The sequence below is a fragment of the Sinohyriopsis cumingii genome, chromosome 1 (genome assembly GCF_028554795.1).
Source record: "Sinohyriopsis cumingii isolate HCF-2022 chromosome 1, ASM2855479v2, whole genome shotgun sequence".
NCBI classification, from domain to species: Eukaryota; Metazoa; Mollusca; class Bivalvia; order Unionida; family Unionidae; genus Sinohyriopsis; species Sinohyriopsis cumingii.
Window position 1 is genome coordinate 97,639,119 of NC_142961.1, and position 24,739 is coordinate 97,663,857.

General features: G+C 34.2%; 1 protein-coding gene across 1 annotated transcript in view; it reads left to right on the top strand.

Moving 5' to 3' along the window:
* LOC149807405 (DNA methyltransferase 1-associated protein 1-like) overlaps positions 1 to 20,986 on the top strand; it is a 55,777-nt gene extending 34,791 nt beyond the window's left edge. Inside the window, exons 10-13 of the mRNA XM_089966413.1 lie at positions 2,841 to 2,913; positions 10,142 to 10,296; positions 15,227 to 15,367; positions 16,745 to 20,986. Of these exons, the coding sequence (XP_089822539.1) occupies positions 2,841 to 2,913; positions 10,142 to 10,296; positions 15,227 to 15,367; positions 16,745 to 16,807 (432 nt within the window). The 3' untranslated portion in view covers positions 16,808 to 20,986. The remainder of the gene's footprint in view (positions 1 to 2,840; positions 2,914 to 10,141; positions 10,297 to 15,226; positions 15,368 to 16,744) is intronic.
* Positions 20,987 to 24,739: the final 3,753 nt, after the last annotated feature.

Sequence of the window (24,739 nt, forward strand, 5' to 3'; positions counted from 1 at the left end):
AAATCACACACACACACCTTACACTGGTGGTATGGGTAATTGTATTGGTGACTTAAGTCTGGGCTGCTAAAATTGGGGAAAATCTGCCCCTGTTTCTGCAAGTGCACTCATTGACATAGCTGAGGACATTGCTTTGTATTTGAGACATTGCATATGTGGCAACAACAGTGTATGCAGAATCGCTTGCAACAGCATCCATGGAGTCTGAAGTGATTATAGACATAGGTACTTTTCTGGAAACCTTTTTGATGGGAATGGTGTGGCATTCTCATGTACCCCATAACACTTCTGATTCCAAGTTGGATGCAACAGTGAACATTTAGTACAGTCCTACCCACTTATATCAACATCACTTATGTCGACAAGCTGCCTATTTCGACAAAAAAGCAAAGTCCCAATCCCTTGGTCTACTATTACTATAAAAATTGTCATGCTTATTTCGGCATCAAGATAGAAAATAAACATACATGTCAACAGAAGCCCTTGGTCCCAGCTTGAACAAATCCTTTGTTTTCTAATCATTTATGTCAACAAGCTGCTAGTTCCGACCCATACTTTGTTAAACAATTAGTTGATCTTGCTGCCAGGCTTTAATTTTTCTGCTTATTCATTTATGTTGACCAGCTGACAGTTCTGACCCATACTTTGTTCAGCAATTAGTTGATCTTGCTGCCAGGCTTTAATTTTCCCACCTAATGATTTATGTCGGCAAGTGGCCAGTTCCGACCTGTACATTATTCAACAATTAGTTGATCTTGCCGCCAAGCTTTAATGTCGTGGTTGGATAAAAAAAATAGGCTTTTGTTTGGTCCTTGATGAATTAAATTAAATTTTATTGTAATTTTCTGCATTGATGTATTTGTATATGTCATTAAAATCTTTTACTGCTGCATGTATTTGTATTTTGAGAGAATTCATAACTTTTTATCTCTGGGATGTATTTTAAATGTATACCACTTGAGCTGACATTGTTACAGTATTGTATTGTAAGAATCAATTTCTTTTAATACCTCATTAGCATGTGTCAATAAATACAATATTATGCCTTCATTAATCAAATCAGCCGCATATCTCTTGTTCATTTTTATGTACTTTTCATGATGACTTCTGTGACTAAATACAGGTACTGTTTAAACCAACTTGTTGACAGGTTTTCATTTCCCTGTGAATAGCCCCATCCCCTTGGTAGCCTCAATAAGACGGGAACAGACTGACCAAAATCTAGGCCAATTTAAGTACATGTACTTGAAGCATGTAAATAACTATGCAACCATGTGCTAATGCTGACATTGAATATCGACATTGAATATCGTAGTGAATGTTTTTCATATCAGGATGTGACCGATGCAGTATTTTATTGTGGATTTTATTACACAAAGGTAACCAAAATGTAATTTGTCAATATACAGGTGCATTTCACAATGGTTTTGTCTTTATGTACTCAAAATTTCCATTGTTTGTTTTCTCAAAGTGTAAATGCTACTCATTGATGACAGGTCACCCCTTACTGACGAATTTAACTTGTATCTTTTTTCCAGACCCCCCCCCAACACTTATCTTGACATCTGTCTATGTTGACAATATTTCCTCTGGCCCGAGGATGTCAACAAATGGGTAGGACTGTACATGTTTTTCTTATAGTTTGTTGGACATATCTGAAATGATAGAGAAAAGACAAGTGCATACCCAAAAATGCACGTTTCTGTTAGGCAAAACTCATGTAACCAAGACCAAATATAAAAGTTTGCATAATAAACTGAAGTTTTACATTACAGATTCAAAATATGATGGTGATCTTATTGATCAGTATCACATGGACAAAAACAAACTGCATAAATAAAAACACTGAAAAAAAATGACATATATTATGTTCAAAAGGGATATCAACCCTTTGACTTCATAAACCATTGAGAAGTTGTGCTGAAAGATCTAAACTGTATGAAAAATTACACTGGATTTCAGAGGCATCGTTTACAGTCTTGAGCAAAAACTTAAATTGGTAAAACAAACAGTGTATGGGTATCCACTTAATGTGGGAGAGGAGAGGTAATCTTCAAGTTACTTCCTTTGTCTGTGCACGGACAGAAAAAAACATTTTCCATTTTTTAGGGAGGGGCTGGATTTAGAGTTGTTTCATAATGTTAATGTGGTCAAATACTAATTTTGATGGAGAAACCAGATTTTGGAGTAAATTTTGTTTTGGTTTTTAGCCAATCAAAAACAGGCATGACCTCTCAAACCTGCCCCCCAGTTACATCTCTGTGATTCTGTTTCCATGAGGAGACCCCTCTCTTCTGACATGTGTCTTGACAAACAGATGACTTTGGGTACTTTAGTTTCTAAAACAAGCCAAGACTTTGTTAGTGCTTTTTTTTAGCTTAGAAGAACCTGATTTCCAGATAGTGGATCTTTTTCTAATGCATTATAATTGGGTTATTATTACAGGAAAATACATATTTTGCTTGATAAGTTAGTTAAAATACATCATTAATCAGCTAATTACACCTTAGATTAGTTCTAATCAGTTTTATTTATCATACACATATGATCTAATTTAGAACTGAAACTTGGAGGGGGGGGGGCTATTATCCCCTCTATTTTTTTTAAAAAGTGAAATTTTCTGAATATATGAGGGATTTAATGAAGAAATAATGGTATAATATATAATATGCTGTTTTCATGTATTCTATTAATTTTTAAAAAATTAGAAATGAGCAGAAATCCTGTAATTGTGTATACTAGAATAGATCCTGGATACAGACATACACACATAAAAACAATCAATTAAACTCTGTAAAGAATAAATACATGCTTTCTGTTGTTGTTTTTTTTTTTAATAGATAAAGTTACCAGCCTCTGTAGGTCAAAAGAAAACAAAAGCCTTGGAGCAAGTTTTGGAGGAGCTTGGTATTGGTAGGTACATATATCTCTGCAGCAGCAATAGAAAATATGAAATGCCAAAATTGATTTCTAGTTTCAGTAATGAATTTAAGTGTTATCTTATTGGTATAGCCTTATGGTGGACATATTAGATTAGTATAGCTTTATCATGGACATATTAGATTAGTATAGCTTTATCATGGACATATTAGATTAGTATAGCTTTATCATGGACATATTAGATTAGTATAGCTTTATGGTGTACATATTAGATTAGTATAGCTTTATCATGGTCATATTAGATTAGTGTAGCTTTATGGTGTACATATTTGATTAGTATAGCTTTATGGTGTACATATTAGATTAGTATAGCTTTATCATGAACATATTAGATTAGTATAGCTTTATGGTGTACATATTAGATTAGTGTAGCTTTATCATGGACATATTAGATTAGTATAGCTTTATCGTGGACATATTAGATTAGTATAGCTTTATCATGGACATATTAGATTAGTATAGCTTTATCGTGGACATTTTAGATTAGTATAGCTTTATCATAGACAGATTAGTATAGCTTTATGGTGGACATATTAGATTAGTATAGCTTTATCATGGACATATTAGATTAGTATAGTTTTATGGTGTACATATTAGATTAATATAGCTTTATCATAGACATATTAGATTAGTATAGCTTTATGGTGTGCATATTAGATTAGTATAGCTTTATCGTGGTCATATTAGATTAGTATAGCTTTATGGTGTACATATTAGATTAGTATAGCTTTATGGTGTACATATTAGATTAGTATAGTTTTATCATGGACATATTAGATTAGTATAGCTTTATGGTGTACATATTAGATTAGTATAGCTTTATCATGGTCGTATTAGATTAGTATAGCTTTATCATGGACATATTAGATTAGTATAGCTTTATCGTGGACATATTAGATTAGTATAGCTTTATCATGGACATATTATATTAGTATAGCTTTATCGTGGACATATTAGATTAGTATAGCTTTATCATAGACATATTAGATTAGTATAGCTTTATCATAGACATATTAGATTAGTATAGCTTTATCATGGACATATTAGATTAGTATAGCTTTATCATGGACATATTAGATTAGTATAGCTTTATCATAGACAGATTAGATTAGTATAGCTTTATCATGGACAAATTAGATTAGTATAGCTTTATGATGGACATATTAGATAAGTATAGTTTTATGGTGGACATATTAGATTAGTATTCTTTATGATGGACATATTAGATTAGTATAGTTCTATGGTGGACATATTAGATTAGTATAGTTTTATCATGGACATATTAGATTAGTATAGTTTTATCATGGACATATTAGATTAGTATAGCTTTATGGTGTACATATTAGATTAGTATAGTTTTATCATGGACATATTAGATTAGTATAGCTTTATCATGGACATATTAGATTAGTATAGCTTTATGGTGTACATATTAGATTAGCATAGCTTTATCATGGACATATTAGATTAGTATTCTTTATAATGGACATATTAGATTAGTATAGCTTTATCATGGACATATTAGATTAGTATAGTTTTATTATGGACATATTAGATTAGTATAGCTTTGTCATGGACATATTAGATTAGTATAGCTTTATCATGGACATATTGGATTAGTATAGCTTTATGGTGGACATATTAGATTAGTATAGTTTTATGGTGGACATTAGATTAGTATATTCTTATGTATATAAAATTAGTATAGGTTTATGGTGGACATATAGCATTATAGTGGACATAATAGATTAGTATATCTTCTTGGTGGACATGTTAGATTAATATAGATTTATGGTAGACAGATTAGATTAGTATATTATTATGGTGGTCATTGACGATTAATACAGCTTTTATGGTGAACATAAAAAAAATCATAATACTTTAATTCTTTTTTTGTTATTGGGGTACCAGTTTTTGTGACTGCAAATATTTAAAGTCACAACAAAACGAGCTAATATTCAAAGCTCCATCTCCACCTTAAATGGTCCTAGATCCATCCTGTTGTCCATCATCCATTATCCATCTGTTGTTTAGCACTAGTTTGTTTATGATTCTTCTAAACTACTTGAATGATTATGATAAAACAAAATCATCCCATGTTTTAATTTGTCCTAAATGAAAATGGTGCTGTTCAGACAGTTATATTAACATGGATTTTTCACTTTGAATCTTATGTCTACAGAATTTGTCTACCCATCCAGCAAATTGTACCCTTCATCGGACATGTTCTCATGGAAACCCCATGTTGATATAACCTTTTTTAAAGGAATAGTAGCAGTAAGAATATTTTAAAGATATGTGCTGTGGTGGACATGTTGGATATCAGACTGGCACCATTTTCATTTAGGACCAACTACAAAAAAAACTGCAGTTTATATTTTCTTACCTACTTTAAAAATGAAGGGATGTTTTACTGGCTTGAAAAATATTAATAAAGAAAAAATATATTCCGGACAGGATGAACTCCGTTATAAAGGTGAACAAGGTAGCCATTTTCTGTAGGAAATGATTTGAACATAGTGTAATCTATATTGGTGTTACGCTTACAGATCAGGGAACTGTGATTGACTTTGAAAGCTTTAAAGCTAAATATGGTCTAGATATGAATTTCCTTGCTTTTCAAGGTATAATTCAGTGTGTAAAGTCCTGATGTAAAAAGTTACAGTTAGATATAATGACACTGGTCAGACTATTTGTCATTTTCCATTTAGAAAATGTATTTAATAACAATAAAGGATGTAAAAACTATTACAGATCACTTTAAAAAAAAGGATGTTAAACCAACTAGTGAAAATAAATGGAATTAAATTTTCAATTTGAATATGGATAGATGGTCTGACATATGTCCTAAAGATTTTAACATAACAAGAAACTCAAAATTATAATGATTTTAAATTCATTTTACCATAGAATTTTAACAATGAATTCATTTCTGTATAAAATACAATTGTCAGATGCTGATAAATGTCCTTTCTGTAAAAAAAATTCCTTAGAAACAATTCAGCATTTTGTTTTGTGAATGTATTGTGATAATCAGACTGTGGAATGTGTCCCACTGGATTTTGAATAAAGTGAATACAGATATTGTGCCAAGTGCAAAATCTTATATTGGGAGATACAAGTAGAGATGGAATATAGGAACAACCTTTTTATTTTTGTTTTCTTCTAGTCAGATACCACATTTATATATGCAAAATGAAAGGGGATATGTCTAGATTAAATGGGTCATGGATCCTGTCTCTAGATGGGATCTATCATCATATGGCACTCTTGGTTTCCCATCAGAATTAATGTTCTGTTCTGTTTCAAAGGATATGAATCCTTTTAGCATTTTTACCTAGTAGGCACAAGTCAGCAAAGTAGAATACTGAACACTTTTAAAATCTATATTCCCTCAGCAATGCAAAAGGTAGGAAACAGAATGTAGATCAAATTTTCCCTTTAAAGAGGAAGTTGGAAATATAGAGAAAGAAATTGTATGTTCTGTTGTCAATTTTGGTGCTAATTTGATGATCATAAATACAGGAAATGCATTGATTCTCTACAGAATTCCTGCTGAAAATTCACGTGATCCATGAAAGACAAGTGAAATTTTATTTTATGTAGCCCATTCTGAAGCAGATTCAGACTTTGTGGCCATATCCAGGTCCATTACTAATAAAAATAATTACTTTAACCATTATTTTGTAGATAGACCTGAAATGAGGCAATCTGGTTTAGAATCTGCTGATTTTCGACTGTAACCTATTTTCTTGGTTGTCATTTTGTTATGCAGCATCTGTAGTAACGTAATATTAGAAAAGTGTTCATATTTTTGTAAACTCCTAGAATTTCATCTGATGTTAAAATATGCACAAACAGTAGTTTCAGATAACTACTTTGAACTTTGTACACCTGCTTTCTCCCAAATATTGGAAGTTCAGTTGGACACTTACTTATTATGATTCAATACAGTTAAAAGCAATGCCAGGGCCCCAAGTGGCCTAGTGGTCTAAAGCGCTCACTGTTACGGATCACTGCCATCTTACCACTATCTGCATGGGTTTGAGTCTTGGGCTTGGCCAATGTTGGTATGTGAGAAAGCTTGCCAGTAGCTTCTCATGGGTCATTGGTTCTTTCTGGAGGTTTTCCCAGGTTTTTCCTCCACCATTTATACTGGCTGCCATGTATAGCCTATCTTGTGCTGAAAAATGGCATTAAACCCTCAAACAACAACAAAGCAACAGATGCAATGCCATGCTCATTGAAATATGGTAAAGGTTCTGGCAAGTTAGATTATTGATATTCATTTGGGATATTTCAAGATAATCTGGGACAGCCTGGCAGCTCCAATTTAGAGCATAATCTTCCCTGTATTCAGAAATGTACAGACTACTTGGGCAATTTTCAGTGTAGAATCCAATTCCCTGGGTGTCCTTGATAAAAACTGCATAGTCCATAGTCAGAGTAAGGTCATTGTAGATGTTAGGGCACCAACCCAATTAGGTGTTAAAGTTATTCATTCCTTTTTGTTTTATCACAAGGTATATAATTTTTAATGGCATTTTTCCAACTGAAAACATCCTTTGCCTAATAGACTTTATTCATACCAACATATATAGTTAAGCCAAGTAAAGTTAACATTTTTGTTCTGTAAATTAATATGGGTTACATGCAAAATTTATGAGTTTCATTAGTTATACTTGTTTCAAGTGATCCATTCTGTAGTTTGGTACATGGTCATACAATTCCGTTAGAATGTTATAGGAGAGTCTCAAAATAGAAACAGCTTTTCATTTTAAAAATGCATGTTTATAAACCAGAATGTTTTTTATTCTGTTTCTCTTAAGTTGGGTTAAAAAATTTAATTTCTCCCAGGAAAAATGTGGAAAAGACCTGGACATTTTGGTTTCAAAGAGCATGTGAACCTGTTGTAAGTTGTAAATATTAGTGCACTGTACAACCATGTTCTTTATTACTGAACACACTCAGAATACCCCCTATGCACCTCTACACACTTTCTCAGTCTGATCATGCAATTATTAGATGTCTTTTGGTATTCACTGTTTGTTCATACTCAAAATCAGGGATGTTTGGAGGATGTGGCAATGGTTGGGTGCTGCACTCCTTCATGAAGTCTGTCACAGTTGCAGATTTTTATGCCAATATATCGGATTTGAGTAGATGGATACCTCAGGTACTTGTCATGAACAGATGGTTCAGTTGTGTTCCACAACTTTTGGCAAGAATTTGGAAGCATACAAATAGCCAGTGACACAAGTAGAGTCAGGCACCTGGATGACCAGACCTTTTGTGTTGAAAATCAGTGCATATAAATCATTTTTGAAAGTTTAACACTGTCAAGTAAATTGTGGTCTCGACTTTTTTTCTCCTGATCCATGCTTTCTTATTTTCTCATAAGTTGGGTTAAGAAATGTAAATCTGTTTCATCGCCAGTGACAATCAGATTCAAATATCTCTCATATTTTGGTGAGCAGCCGTTTCATACTTTCAACCTGAGTCCTGGTTTTAATCGGTCATCATCACTTTCTGCACAAACCTTTCTCAGTTTCAAAATGATTTTTAATATTTTAAAAACAGTTGTTGAATTAATGCCCATAGTAATAGAAATATCTTCCACTGTGATGAGCATTTTCCTCAGTTGCCCCCTTAACTGCAGCCAGCTCACCAATCACGGGCAATGGTCTTCTAGAACATGGATTGTCTTCCTTGGATTTGTGAAGATCTTTGAAATGAGAAACAAACAAAAAATTGTAGGGTATGACAGAGAATTACAGCCTTAAACTTCAGCCTGATATCAGTTGTAGAGTTACCTAAGGACATGTGGATTTTGCAGTGTCCTTTTTGCTCAATAGCAGAATTCATCCCCTGACAATTTTACATCACTGTCATTTACCTGTGTTACATTACACACATGTCTGCAGGTGCCCACAATGTGGTACATGCAGCTGCAAAACCTTTTGTCTGTCTGTCAGCATTAAATTTATTGACAAGTTCAAAGAAACATAACATTTGTAACAAAATATCCAGAACTGTTCAAATACACCTCATACATGTGGCTGACACAGCAAAGAATGTTGGCATGTCAACACTTGGCAGTTGTACTGTTAATAATTACACATAGCATATATCAAGAGACCAGCTGCATAATGATGTCACTGATGTAAACATAAAGGGAAAGCTGACAGCATGTGCTGTTCAAAACAGTTGCTTGTTTACCTGGTGGATGTAAAAATAGCTGTTATACTAAATGTTGATATTAGCACACTTATACCTAATATTTAATATTTATGCAGTATATTTATCACTGTGAACTCCTCAAAGTTTAATATAAATCTTGTTGGAAACAGCTGTAACTGACCTTGATTTTATTTCTACTAAGTTGGACTTTCATCACTATTATGGACAATTTCTTACCCATCATCTTAACAAAACATCTGTAGACAAGTGTTTTGATATGCATTTGTATAATTACTTAAGTATACATGTATGACACATTTCCAGTGAAGACACCTATGTGTCAGGAAAAATAATGATTCTTTGTATGAGCTTGCAATTCAGTTTGCCTGCTTCAGTGGCCTAAGTGGTTAGAGTGTCTGCCTTGGATGTGGGATCACATTGGTTCAAATCCTGGCGGAATTATGCCAAAGACATAAAAATGGTACTAGCTGCTACCACTTGGCATTAATCATTAAGAGGTTAGTATTAGGACTGGTCAGCCTGGTGTTGGGATAATGTGACTGGGTGGGACATAATGCTACATGATTGCAGCATGATGCCCCAGTGTTAGACATCACTACAAAGTGCCACACGGCAGACATTGTAGCAATATGACTGAAAAATTATAAAACCTACGTCAAAAATTCAAAACATGCACACACATACAATTCAGTTTATTTTCTTTATTACATGTTTCCAGGCTGGAACATTTTTTAAGTTGGAATTTCATCCCAACATATACTAAAAATAATCCAAAACAGAGTTGGACATAAGATTATTCAGTTCAACATTTACTGTTGGGAAAATCTTCTTGTGTCATTAGTTATTGATTCATATTGATTCAGCTGAATTGCCTAATTCAAGTAACCCTCCCCCAAATCCATTTATCATAAATTACTTACTTGCCCATCCGATCAGATAATTAATCTTGCCATTATCTTGTGGTCAGAGTGTACAAAGGTTACCCCCATTATATTTTTAGAGTATAACCCAATGCCAACTGAAGAAATAGTAACACACTTCAATGAGCTGAGACAAGATATTGTGCTACTGTATGAGCTGAAGCTGGCCTTAACCACATGCGATTATGAACTGGAAACCCTCAGGCACAGACTTCAAACACTTGCACCTGGAACTGTAAGTAGAGTTTGAACCATTTGCTCATATTTCTGAGAGTGTATGAACATGTTTTTTTACTGTAGAACATTTGCTGAAACTGTCAACATACATATACCAGCCAGTGAATTAAAAAAAATCACTTTTATGATAAAATGTCACAGTTCAGTTACATAATGATTAGTAAATTAGTCTGTGTTTTTAGTAGATGGAAAGAAATTGTTTTTTTTTTAAGTCTGAGATTTCTTGTTGATGTTTTCAGTAAAGTGAAGATACTACTAAAGAATATCAGGTTCATCTCTGTGAGCTTGTAGGTACAGTTTAAGATTTACCATGCTATCTAAAACCTTGTTGGTTCTCGGTACAAAAGTCTGATACAGTAGTCAGAATTCAGAATAAACAATAGAGATTTCCTTTCATACGGGTGTAGAATAATAGCTAAAGGTTATATCTAAATTAGTTGGGTAGAAACGTATCCAAACAAAACCTCCTTTTTAGTAATTGCATGGAACCAGCAGCCCATCACTCTAAATTAATGATTATGAATGAGGTGTGATTGTAATTTCCTTTTTTACATGGCTTAGGCAAATTGGATGATAAAACACTGTAATTGAGCAAATTTTCTTGAGAAACCAAACAAATGAGACAATTTGACTGATTGAATATTGTAACAATAAAACATTATAAACAAAGTCTTGGAATATATACTGAGGAATTTGACTGTGGAAATTTAACTTGAAAGTATGTAAAAGAGAAAATGTTTTATCAAAGATGATAAACAATCTTTGCTTTAGAGGTTGTAATAGAAAGGACAGGTTGTGTGCCTGGATGGATTACCTGCATCTGTTGGTGTTTGTTTTGGACACATATACCTAACCTGTGCATACCTCACAGTTGTCAAAACAAAAAGTGGACAAGAGACAGAGAGAAGGCATTCATTTTTGCCAGCATCCCTCCAAGTCAGCCTTACTATAAATAAATGGTACTGTTTTCACACTACCCAGGTCAGATATCCTGTGTGTATGGTGGGGAGGCTTCTGCTCTTCAGAGCAAACACTGCAGCAAATGAACATCCTTTACAACAAGGGCAGTGTAAATTCACCAGGTTTTTATTCAAGAAAGATGGAAATATCAAGACAGGTTTTGAATATCATTCAGGAGGGAGACTGCGCAATGTAAACTTACAAGATAAATATCTAAATGTTCGAATTCAGAAAGCTTCCAGGAAGTTCCTGTGGTTTGCTTACAAAGACACTTTTTACAAGTTCCGGGTACTCTAGTTCAGACCCAACATCAATCCCTGGGTAATCTCACATCTGATTGACAGAGCAATGACCTATTCAAAACAGGTGAGTATTGAGAATCAGTAAAGTGGTGGCATCGTTGCTTACTCAGCAACAGGCAATTCATCCCAATCCAGAGTTATTAAACCAGCATATCTGGATCATATTAAACAAGCCCTCAAGAACAGCTCTCTTTCAACAAGTGGTGGAGAGAATCACTCAAGCAAGTCAGCCTTCCACTTTGAAACTGTATGAAGCAGAATGGATAATCTTCACACACTGGTTTGTGTAAGAACACATTGTGCCCTGAATGCATCAATACTGCAGATAGCTAACTTCCTACTGTGGCTGCTTCACAAGAAACAGCACCAGTTTACCAAAGAAGGTTACCATTCCACAATCTCTGACATGCTGCATCATCATCCTGCTTCCACTAATGATGGCTTTCATTGACAGGCTCTTGCTCATGGGGAATCAGACATTTATGATGAAACCTGTCTACTCAGATACTTCATCTCAGTTGTCTGTTGGACCCATTGAGGGCTCCACGTGGTGCCTGAAAATAACCAAGCTGTTCACAAAGATGGAAAAGGCATATAAGCACATGTACTTTTTTGCCTGGATAAAATGGATTATCTACTCCACATACTGGAAATTAACTAAGTATCAGCTGAAATTACTATGAATCACATCACCTGAAGTTAGGGATGTCATCCAAAAAATTGCATTTGATGTGGCTTAATGACTTCTGCTGTATTTGTGGGAGGAAAACTTTTTCTCTCTCAGAAGCTGCTCCCAGGCATTGAGAGTGTAATCTATCTAGAAGCTGCCTTAATACCATAGGAGACTAGACAAGACCTCGCTGGAATAAGAGGATGTAAATCCATTCACTTATTACCTATTTTCCAAAATTATTTATGATTGGATTGTGTATTTGAGGAAGAAACCAATCCTTTCTTGCAAATTGTTTCTTTGATAATACCCATACACCCTCACAGACTTCCTGCAGCTATATACATAGAGTGCACTCTGATCTAGTTGAAGCTTAGGTATTCATGGGGTTTGGGGCCAGTGCTATTATGAAGGTGAGATCATTCTAACTGCCACCTATAATGGGCATATGACTTTCAGAACTATCAAGTTTTAGCCTTGTTGGGCTGGATTTGTGGAGTAGCAGTTGTTTTACTAAAGTATTATGTTCAGATTAGAATTATTGAAGGATCTCTTTTACTAGAAAAAAAAAAGATTTCCACCCTATTTGGCAGAAGTGTTTAGACTTGAACTGCTCGAAGAAATTGCTGTATGCCATCCAAGAAAATTGAATTTTTTTAAAGGGAATGTAGTGTATAAGACAAATTTTAATTATGCTTTAATAATTTTAATTTCTTACCTTTACCAGTTTTTTATGTACAATTTCAGAATTTTAACATATTTACATTTTATATTATTTAGATGTAGTTAATGTTTACATTTATTTCGAAGGGTTTATCTTCTTAATGTTTGTGCAGCTCTTTTTTTTCACTTTTAGAACTTGATCTTTAATAGATACAGTGTAACCACTTTTGTGCTGAGGTGTCATGAGCTCTACTGCATTCATACATATGTACATTGATTATTGAGAGATACATGAGCTCTACTGCATACATACATATGTACATTGATTATTGAGAGATACATGAGCTCTGCTGCATACATACATATGTACATTGATTATTGAGAGATACATGAGCTCTGCTGCATACATACATATGTACATTGATTATTGAGAGATACATGAGCTCTACTGCATACATACATATGTACATTGATTATTGAGAGATACATGAGCTCTACTGCATACATACATATGTACATTGATTATTGAGAGATACATGAGCTCTACTGCATACATACATATGTACATTGATTATTGAGAGATACATGAGCTCTACTGCATTCATACATATGTACATTGATTATTGAGAGATACATGAGCTCTACTGCATACATACATATGTACATTGATTATTGAGAGATACATGAGCTCTACTGCATACATACATATGTACATTGATTATTGAGAGATACATGAGCTCTACTGCATACATACATATGTACATTGATTATTGAGAGATACATGAGCTCTACTGCATACATACATATGTACATTGATTATTGAGAGATACTCATTTAGTACCACTCATTTTGTCTCAATTTCTTTTTTGTAAATAATCCTCGCTGATTTATTCTTCTTCTTTAACTTTGATAAATATTAAAACCTGAAGCAAAACTTGGATGGCTTGCTTTCACACATCCTAACACTGTTTTTAAACTTTTTATTACACATATTATCCTATGCAAATATGAGAGAAAGTGTGAGGGGGATTATATGGGATCAGGAGAAAGACGAATGACATGAAAAATATATTAGATGTATACAGAGATTATTCTGTGTGTACATGAGAGAAAGTGTGAGGGGTTTTATATGGGATAAGAAGACAGACGAATGACAATAAAAAGTATGTTAGACATTGTTGTTTAACATCATTAAGTTAATTTTCCTCTCACTTATCAATTGCGAGAATTACAGGAATTTCTTTTCACAATTTCCATGAAGAAATGAAGCAAAGTTTTTTAAAAATAAATCAGCTCTCTCTTAATTGGTCAGTGTTTGTATATTACAAGAACATAGACATCTTAATTAAGTTTTAAAAAAATGTTTAGTAGGAGCAAAGGTTTTACTACTATTGTTAGATTGGTTTTTAGTGACTATTTATTTTGAAAGTCTTAGTTTACTCTTCAAACAGTATACAAACCTTGCAAGATTGAATCTACAGGAGATTCTTGGAAAAAAGGTGGGTGGGTAATTATGATGAAAAAAGGGCAGGAGGACATTAGTATATGGATATACCAGCATTACATTTTATAAAAAATGTGGAAGCTACTGAACACAATTTTGTACATCTCATGTCAGTTTCTGGCATATTGGTCCTGCGAAAAGATGGCGATGGGAAAACTGGAGAACTTGTTTGTATACAGTATTGCTTAGATTCCATGAGAATAAGCAAGTGCATGAGTTGTGATTTACTGATATGAAATTGTCATTTTGTACATTCCCTCTCTCTCTCTTCACATTTTCCGTCACATTTTACTAGACAGACTGCATCTAGTATCATGAAACTGAACCAACACAATTATTTACATTTGTTATTAAATTTTATAAAATTAATATCATTATGTATATTGTCTTATACAGCCATAAGTGACACACATCTTAGCAAACTTGTCAATTTTGTCAATTTGCATTCAGTATTGTCATATCAATTATATATCTTGAATTCTTTTGGAGAGACTAAAAGTCTTTTGGAAATGTTGGGAGAGAAAAGAAATGTTGAAGTAGATGACAAAATGGGACAGTTGCAGTCTTGGGTATCCGAGTTAATACTGGATGACAGCAGACTCATATATTTGAGCATAAATCTCTACATTTGAGTTGATTTTTAACTTGTGATGTCATCGTGAGAAATATCAACAGTTAAGGTGGCATTTGAGTGAAAATTGTAGATTTAAGTTGGTGTATGAGTTTGAGAACATTTTGTGAAAGCTGGGGTCAGATTTTCCAGTAGGCAAGTTCCACTGTTACTACAATTTACATTATTAAGGTAAAGTCCTGATATCTTTTTCCTCAGCCAATTCCAGATATTCCTAAACCAGAAACTTCAGACCTCCAGATAACTCCCACAACCCCAACTGGAGAGGAGCCAGACTCACCCAAGTCCACTAAATTCTTAGAATCTATTGATGTAGTGGGAACACCAGGCACACCAAATGTAAGTCATCTGCTATTACCTAGCTATCAAGAGAAAAATAGTTCCTACTTTCTTATTTGTGCAAGACAGGTAGTTTAGAGGCAATGGGTTACAGTTGTGTACCCTGGGACATGCACTGGTCTTCAGATCAAGTTGCCACAGTACATCCATGTGTGAATATGAAAGCAATTGCCTATGTCAGAGTGGATATATAATATTCCATTTCATTTGCCTATGTCAGAGTGGACATATAATATTCCATTTCAGTTGCCTATGTCAGAGTGGACATATAATATTCCATTTCAGTTGCCTATGTCAGAGTGGACATATAATATTCCATTTCAGTTGCCTATGTCAGAGTGGACATATAATATTCCATTCAGTTGCCTATATCAGAGTGGACATATAATATTCCATTTCAGTTGCCTATGTCCGAGTGGACATATAATATTCCATTTCAGTTGCCTATGTCAGAGTGGACATATAATATTCCATTTCAGTTGCCTATGTCAGAGTGGACATATAATATTCCATTTCAGTTGCCTATGTCCGAGTGGACATATAATATTCCATTTCAGTTGCCTATGTCAGAGTGGACATATAATATTCCATTTCAGTTGCCTATGTCAGAGTGGACATATAATATTCCATTTCAGTTGCCTATGTCAGAGTGGACATATAATATTCCATTTCAGTTGCCTGTGTCAGAGTGGACATATAATATTCCATTTCAGTTGCCTATGTCAGAGTGGACATATAATATTCCATTCAGTTGCCTATGTCAGAGTGGACATATAATATTCCATTTCAGTTGCCTATGTCAGAGTGGACATATAATATTCCATTTCAGTTGCCTATGTCAGAGTGGACATATAATATTCCATTTCAGTTGAAGTTAGAGGAAACATACAAATGCATTGTTATGAAAAAAATATTTATCTGATCTGAATAATTCATACTGCATAAATGATATTTGAAAATCGTTTGTAGGGTGAAGGTAGTAGTTTGGTCACATTTCCAAGTATCTCAACAAGATCACTGGCAATTAATCAACATCTTTACTAATATTGAATTAACAGACATCTCTGCTATATTGAATTAACAGACATCTCAGCTAATACTGTTATGCATTTTTAGTTTTCTCCCTTTATGTGTTCTTCAGAATGAGAAAATTTGATAGCCTCTAACATTATAAAAAAGTATAATGTTAACAGCTCTTTTCCAAACTTGTGAAGGCACATTCTTAATGTAATTTTATTTCATTGTCTTATAATATCCGAAACAAATTTTAAAAAAAACAAGCATTCAGAATATTCCTTTGGAAAATTTTGAAATGTGACACCTGTGTAGAAGTAGAAGTGTGTTTTTAATCAGAAAAAAAAACCAATTCTTTTTCAGAGGAAAAGAAAAGCTGCACTAGAGCAGAGCAACATCATGAAAAAGATAAAGCATAAGATATAATAAAAAAGGATGTTCAAGATGCTGATCAGCTCTTACCATTCAAGATGTTTGACAGATACAAGCGAAATACACCAAAAAAGAACATTATTACATGTATTGGTGGCATGCACACACTAGGAGTATTGTGATACATGAACTGGTGATAAAGACACAAAGTGGGGAGTATTATGATACATAAATTGGTGATACACAAAGTGAGGAGTATTATGATACATGAATTAGGGGTATGCACACAAAGTGAGGAGTATTATGATACATGAATTGGGGGCATGCACACAAAGTGAGGAGTATTATGATACATGAATTGGTGATACACAAAGTGAGGAGTATTATCATACATGCATTGGTTCCATGTACACACATTGAGGAGTATTATCATACATGCATTGGTTCCATGTACATAAAGTGAGGAGTTTTATGATACATGCATTGGTTCCATGCACATACAGTGAGGAGTATTATGATACATGCATTGGTGGCATGCACACACAGTGAGGAGTATTTGATACATGCATTGGTGGCATGCACACGGTGAGGAATTTTATTATTTGTGAACTGGTGGCATGCTCACACAGTGAGGAGTATTATAGATGAATTGGTGGCATGCACATACAGTGAGGAGTATTATGATACATGAATTGGTGGCATGCACACAGTGAGGAATATTATGATACATGAATTGGTGGCATGCACACAGTGAGGAGTATTATGATACATGAATTGGTGGCATGCACACAGTGGGGAGTATTATGATACATGAATTGGTGGCATGCACACAGTGAGGAATATTATGATACATGAATTGGTGGCATGCACATACAGTGAGGAATATTATGATACATGAATTGGTGGCATGCACATACAGTGAAGAGTATTATGATACATGAATTGGTGGCATGCACATACAGTGAGGAGTATTATGATACATGAATTGGTGGCATGCACACAGTGAGGAGTATTATGATACAATGCTGGACAAGATTTACATTGCTTGTATTGGCCTGAGATGTTTGAGGGCTCACTTGTACTCATTTTAACATCAGTTTACTAGTAGAATATGTATAATAAATTTAAAGATGTATATAGTATGTAATTGATAACAATATGATGAAAATGACAGATACTTACATTTGTGTTATGTCTTTGGGATTTGTGTATATATTCAGGACATACACTAGTTTTTAAAATCTTGGAGTCAATTTTGTTGCAAGTCTTGAAAACGCGTCACCAAATCATTTTTATGACACAACAAATCTCGATCAAAAATAGTTAACTGTCCTTTACTTGTTCATGGCAAATCTGCTTGTCTCATTGTTTAAGGTGCAGTATTGAAATGAATTCACTAACCTTTCATTAGTTTCTTGTCTCAGAAGTTCTTTGAAGATACAGTATTTAGTTTGGTGGTTGAGAAACCTTGGGATTTCATTCACTTTCAAGAATTTCACATATTAGAAGAAGATTTAACATATTATTGTTTATATCATGCTGAGGAAATGGGAGTGATATGCTTTTCCCCAAGGACATCATGAGGTGGCTGACCTGGATGGATGTCCAGCCCATGACCCTTAGTTACAAGTCGAGTTCTCTACCAATTGAGCTACTATAGTTTCCTTCCAAATTTTAACTCAGTGCATATTTGAGATCACCAGAAGTATAAAAAGAGATTATTTTTTTTATGCTTCTATCATTTGATGCATGTAAACAAATTTTATTATTGATAACCTTGTAAGGTTCCATTTTGGCTGAATGTTTGGAGAGTAGTAGCATTTTACTACATTTATTTATAAATGTACAGAAACTGCTGAGAATAAAATCCATTTCCCATTTGAAGTTTTGATTTGAACCATAATGCATCTCTAGATAACTCACACACATCATGGGTAAAAAATCACATGACCATACAATAAGCATTTTTGAGTTACCAAGGGACCTCAATGAAAAAAATAAAAAGAGGGGGGTCAGATATCAAAATAAGGCTGGCCCTTAATTAATTTATATAGAAATGCACAAGGACATATCTGTTATGGTTGATTGACATATTTCACATCTTAATACAAGATGGTACATTGTATTTATGATGATTGCACTTAAACCAAACTGAACGAGGACTAAAACACAAATTTCTTTTGGCAAAACTTTATTTAATTGGAATTTATTTATTAAAGTGCTGCCTTCATTGGGTGTTAGTGTAATTTTCATGCATAAAAATTGTTGAATATTTTTATTTACAGTGTACAAAGAATGTTGTTTGGAAAGAAAATTTAAAATACATGACTTCTTATTAAAAGTTTAGAATTTCGTAATGTTGATTCAAGTTTCCTTGTACTATCTACCATTTCCAGTGATATCAGGGTTTCAGTTAATAATTTTTGATTGTGATTTTCTTCACCTTAACAAAAAGGATAAGTTTTTGGTATTTTCTAGTTTAAAAATGGTATCCATGCCTGACCCAGCATTATAAGTGGGTTCATGGGTTATCAGTGTGTGAGTTATTGAGGCAGTAGTGTACTCCACTTGTTACTAGGGATATATTTGGGGTCTAAACAGTCTTAATATTTGGTATCAACATGACTTGATTTCATCTCTAACAAGATTTTATTCACTTCCCTTGAAATTGTGTCTTGAAGCTAAAGATTGTGTGTTGAACTTAGAAATTGTGTTTTGAGCAAAGAAATTGTCTTGAAGCTAGATTGTGTCTTGAACAAATAAGTTGTGTCTTGAAGCTATAAATTGTGTTTTCACCAAAGAAGTTGCCTTGAACCTAAAGATTGTGCCTTAAATTAAGAAATTGTCTTAAGCTAATAATTGTGTATCAAACTTTGATGCTACAGATTGTACATGAGCAAAGAAATTGTTCTGAGCTGCAGACTTTTTGATTCATGTTATCATATTGGAATAGTCTGCAACACTGTAATTCTTTACAAGCCAGATTCTTCTCAAAGAATGAATGGGTCAGACAGAAAATGAACAGTGTTTTACTTGCATATAGTATGTGCCTTCACAAATAAATCCTTGCAAGAATTTGTTGTATATCTTGATTTTACTAGATTATTCTATTTATCATCAGAATAAAATGTATGACCAAAGTGAGGAATATATTTTGTTGGCTGCTTCAACATTTTTCATTCAGTGAGGATAAATATGACCATTTTTAGATGCTTGAAGAGTCTATCTTTGCATTGTAAAAGGAGTACAATACATGTTTTATGACTATATGTAAATGTACTGGTATATTTGTCATTAAGTATGGTAAGATAATTGTAACTTGATTGGAATGAAGCCTACGACTAATACTTATTTCCAGTTATGCATCTAGTTTAGGATGAGATCAAAATATGCTTTGTGATAGGGTAAACAAGCATGTACAAAATGGGAATCCAACTGAACATTAAGATGAGATGGTATCACTTTGATGGAGCAATTTTGTGAGATATTTACTTGTGTATGTCATGTGCCCATCTGTGAACAGCAGAAGCCCAGGTCTGCCAATGCATTATGCACTGTTTTCATGTTGGCACATATGAATGAATACTGTTAACTTAATAGATTAAGTGATTAATAGGATCTGTGTTGGGGTTTGGAACGAGACAATGAAATTCCAGTCATGGGGTTATATTATTCATCTTCCCATGAAGCTATGCTGAGTGGGGAGACAAATACTGTAACCCATGACTGGGATTTCCTTGTCTTGGTAGAAACATCGACATAGAATATTTTTCTCACCCAATTTTTTCCAACTTAATTAAAATAATCGTGCATTCTTGCAATTTAGTTGGCAGATTCAAAACTCAGTATTCATCAGGTACTGTTATTGCTTCTCACTCTATGTAAAGGTAATCAGGTTTTGTACTCCTTTTTGAAAATCTGAATAATTATCTTAGTAGAATCAAGTTATGTATGCTGCTCATATGAAAGGAAAAAAATCAAGAAAAAGTTGTAATTGTTATGTGTGGATGTATTGTGCAATGAGTGTTTTGAGCTATTTGCTTTTGCTTTATCAAACACGTGTACATGTACTGTTCATTAAGATGAATATGTTAATGAGGGTAATGGGGTAACCTGTCGACCCTATGTTCTGTGCATGATAAAGTAGAAACAAAATCATTTGATATTATTACTGTATTATCACATTTAATCAATGGATGTCATATGAAATTGACAATAAATAATTAATATCTTTTAGATGGTTAAGTTTTTACTTTCATCAGTTCTAATTTGGAAAATGGTTGTTGTTGTTGTTGTTGTTCTAGGGTTTAATGCCATTTTTCAGCACAAGATAGGCTATACATGGCGGCCAGTATAACTGGTGGAGGAAGAACCCTGGAAAACCCAGGGAAGAACCACCGACCCACAAGAAGCTATTGGCAGGCTTTCCCACGTACCCACGCTAGCCGAATCTTGGACTCGAACCCACGCAGACAGAGGTGAGATGGCAGTGATCCGGAACGGTGAGCGCTTTAGACCACTCGGCCACTCGGGGCCCCTTGGAAAATGGTCTATGGTAGGCAGTGGTACAGTACTGTGCAGTAGGCCTATGAATGAATATGCCAACAGGGTGCAGTTCTAATGAAGTGTGTAGCAACATCAGGAGATTTTCTAATTCACAACTTCCTTGGAAATTTATGTTTTCTGTCCTGGAAATATCACTAGTGCAATGGTACATTACATGGAAATCTTTTTGTGGAATAGCACGTGAACTTATGAATGAGCCACTCTGGTTGGTAAGTAATGGAGTTTACGTTTGCAATTGGGGTGGATTGTGGGTGTTTGACAAAGTTAGAAGAAACTAGTAGGATATAACACATTTCCAGGAATGCATCTTGGATGCACGATCATGCAAATCCCCCCCCCAATTAAATATTTCCCACAAGATTTTTAATTCTATGCAGGCAAAATTGTGCAAAAAATAGGAATTGTGGGCATTTTTTTAAAGAATATATTATTTGTTTGGGCTACAAAATTTTCAGTTGCCACTCTGCAAATATGTTGTACTTGTATAGTTGTAAATAAGTCATGTATTTCTGTGTGTCATGTGCCCAATTCTGATTGGTTAATATGCTCAGAAGAGCACATTTGATACAGAGGCTGGCTTGGCAGGACGTGTTAAATGGGACACTCAGTTAAAATTCTGACACTTTTTCATTATTTTAGCAGTAACACTTCTTTAACAGTCAGGGTGCAAAAGTTTCTGTCAATAGGCACAATCACAATGAACAAACACTTCCTCAGGCTAATCCTGTATTGGACGTTTCTAGTGATTTGCTTAAAGATTGTGGCGATGAAACTAAGGGTCCATCTAACGCCAAGAAAAAAAAGTACTTTTCAATTCAAGTTGGAAACTTAATTGACCATGGCTGGAAATGAATGAAAAAAATTAGATGCTTTGCAGATGGTGTGTAAAAACGGGGAAAAAAAATTCTTTCACACTTGGAAATGCTAATTTCAGGACATCAACCCTTGACAGACATGTTGAATTAGCAGCTCACAAACAGGCAATTCAGGATTTGAAACTAAGTGAAAATTTTAAAGTACATGCATGGCAGCTATCAGCAAGAAATCTGAATCAATTATTCATGCTATGTCAGTTGCCTATTACTTGGCGAAGGAGAATATTGCGTCTCTAAAATATGGTTCACTGTTGGATTTTGTTGACTTTCTGGGTGTTGGTGTTAGAAACATGAGTATGAGGAAACACAACATATTTGTCAAGGGCTTCTTTAGAGGAATTTCAGGTAAGTTCTTTTATTTTATTTACATTTTTTCTATTGATATTTAGATGGAAAAATAGCATATACTAACAAGCAACCAAAACATGATCTGTTAGGTTCTGATCAGTGCATATCTTGAGGAATCCCTGTGTTACTAAAAATACCACCAAGCATGTTGTGATTGGCCAATGAAATTGCATTCAGTTGCTCATCGTCATTACTTCCTGTCAATGTTTAATGGTGGATAACGTTTTTCTTTTTTAATCATTCTGGATTATTGGTACCTGTTTCTTTTGTCATGAAATTCTTTTGTCTAGACAGGTCACATTTCAGTATTACTGTAACGAGCTTTTGTGTGTTTGAAATAATGATACAGTCACTGTTGTTTGAATAATTACTGAGCATTTAAGGAGTTGCTGTCGACATCATGATACCATACAGTAGTCACACAAATCCCACCACTTGAAACTTATATAATGCTTTAGTAAATAAGTTATTATTTGCTCCGATGATCATTGAAGCAAATGACATTGACCCTGATCTGCTTATATCACAACTGTGCATATGTAGGGACCCATCAGTGATGTATATAATACCAATGACTTTTGTTTTTAAAATTGTCGTATACAGACAGGCATAATCACTTCCTTCATTACTGTAGTTGAATGGCTTTAATTAACAGAGAGAGAGACTGTGGTGCCATATTATTTTAGCATTTAAACACCCTGATGGGATTTTTTAAAACAACCAAATTTTAACAAGACAACATCTTTAGACACTCCACAGTCTTAGGTTAAGGTTCTTGCAAAATTTGCATCTGATTTTGGTCACTTTGGGTTTTTAAAAAATATATTTGTTGTACATTTTTCAGATACTTTAATAAAATAATATTAATGATAATAAAATACTTTTATACTTTGATTTATCGAGCTTATTTTTTTTCCAGGATTGCATAGCAACAGTGGTAGATTCTAAATTAATGCAGAAAGTATGATGTAGTCCATTCATTGGCATCTTAATTGATGACAGTACAGATATTTCAAATATCAAGAAGCTGGTCATTTATGCCAGAATCACTGAACCAACCATGTTTGTTTCTACAACTCATTTTCTTGGTAATGTGTCAGCGGAAGGCCAATCACACACTGCTGAAGTTCTTTTCATAGAAGTTGTCCAGTTCTTGGAAAAGGAGATTCCTCTTGAAAATGTTGCTGGTTTTGGCAGTGATGGGGCATCAGCGATAACAGGTCGCAAAAGTGGTATAGCAACATGGTTTAAAAAAGCCCTCACTTGATCAGCAGACCTGCCAACTCTTACGATTTTGCCATAAGTCTTATGAAAATTACCCTTAAAATATGGGCTTAAAGCATACTAGCAAAAACTACAGAAAAATGATGGTTGCCAAAAAATCCAGATAATTGGTTCATCTGTGTTTTATTTGGATCCGGGTTTCACCTTAGAATTAGTGAAATTAGTCAGGGAACCAGACTAACTTTACAGCAGCATCCCAGATGCTTCAAACTTCCTCTATTTGTTCATGCTAAGCATCTGCATGATCAAACTGTTGATTATAGAATTTTTTTAAATGGCATCCAGAAAGTGATGCATGCTTAAGACAAAAGGGAAAATAAGCGTCTAGAAAAGTGTGAATAATCAACACGGAAGAATAAAAAGAAGTATTCAGATTCTGAATAAAAGCTGGAGAGGACACAATTATGTTTATTGGACATCACATGCCAATTTGACTATGTCTTGTGGCGGGAGATATAATTGCTGTCATCATGTGAAATGGAAAAGATTTTCCAAGAATTATGTCACGTTGAGAGATAGCAACAAGCCATTGAGCTGCATAGGGTTTGGAACTAGAGTTTATGCAACTGTACTAGTGCTAAATAAAGTCTGTGCGTACTTTACAAACTTTTCAGTTGAACATAACGCTTATCATTGATGCATCAAACTTTTAATTACGTTTTCCAGCTTTACAAAAGCAGTTATTGACATTTTGTTACACCTTACTGAAAACTGGTCAGTCTTACGGAAAAAAATCAGCTGCCTTACTGGGACGGACTCGTCACAGTTGGCAGGTCTGATTCAGTATTCATTGTATGGTTCCTAGATTTAATTTGTGTACCTTTCATGCATCCAAAAATTTTCCGTACCTCAAGGAAACCTTTCAAGGCACAGTTACAGACCTGTACTATTTTTTTTTATAAATATGCCAACA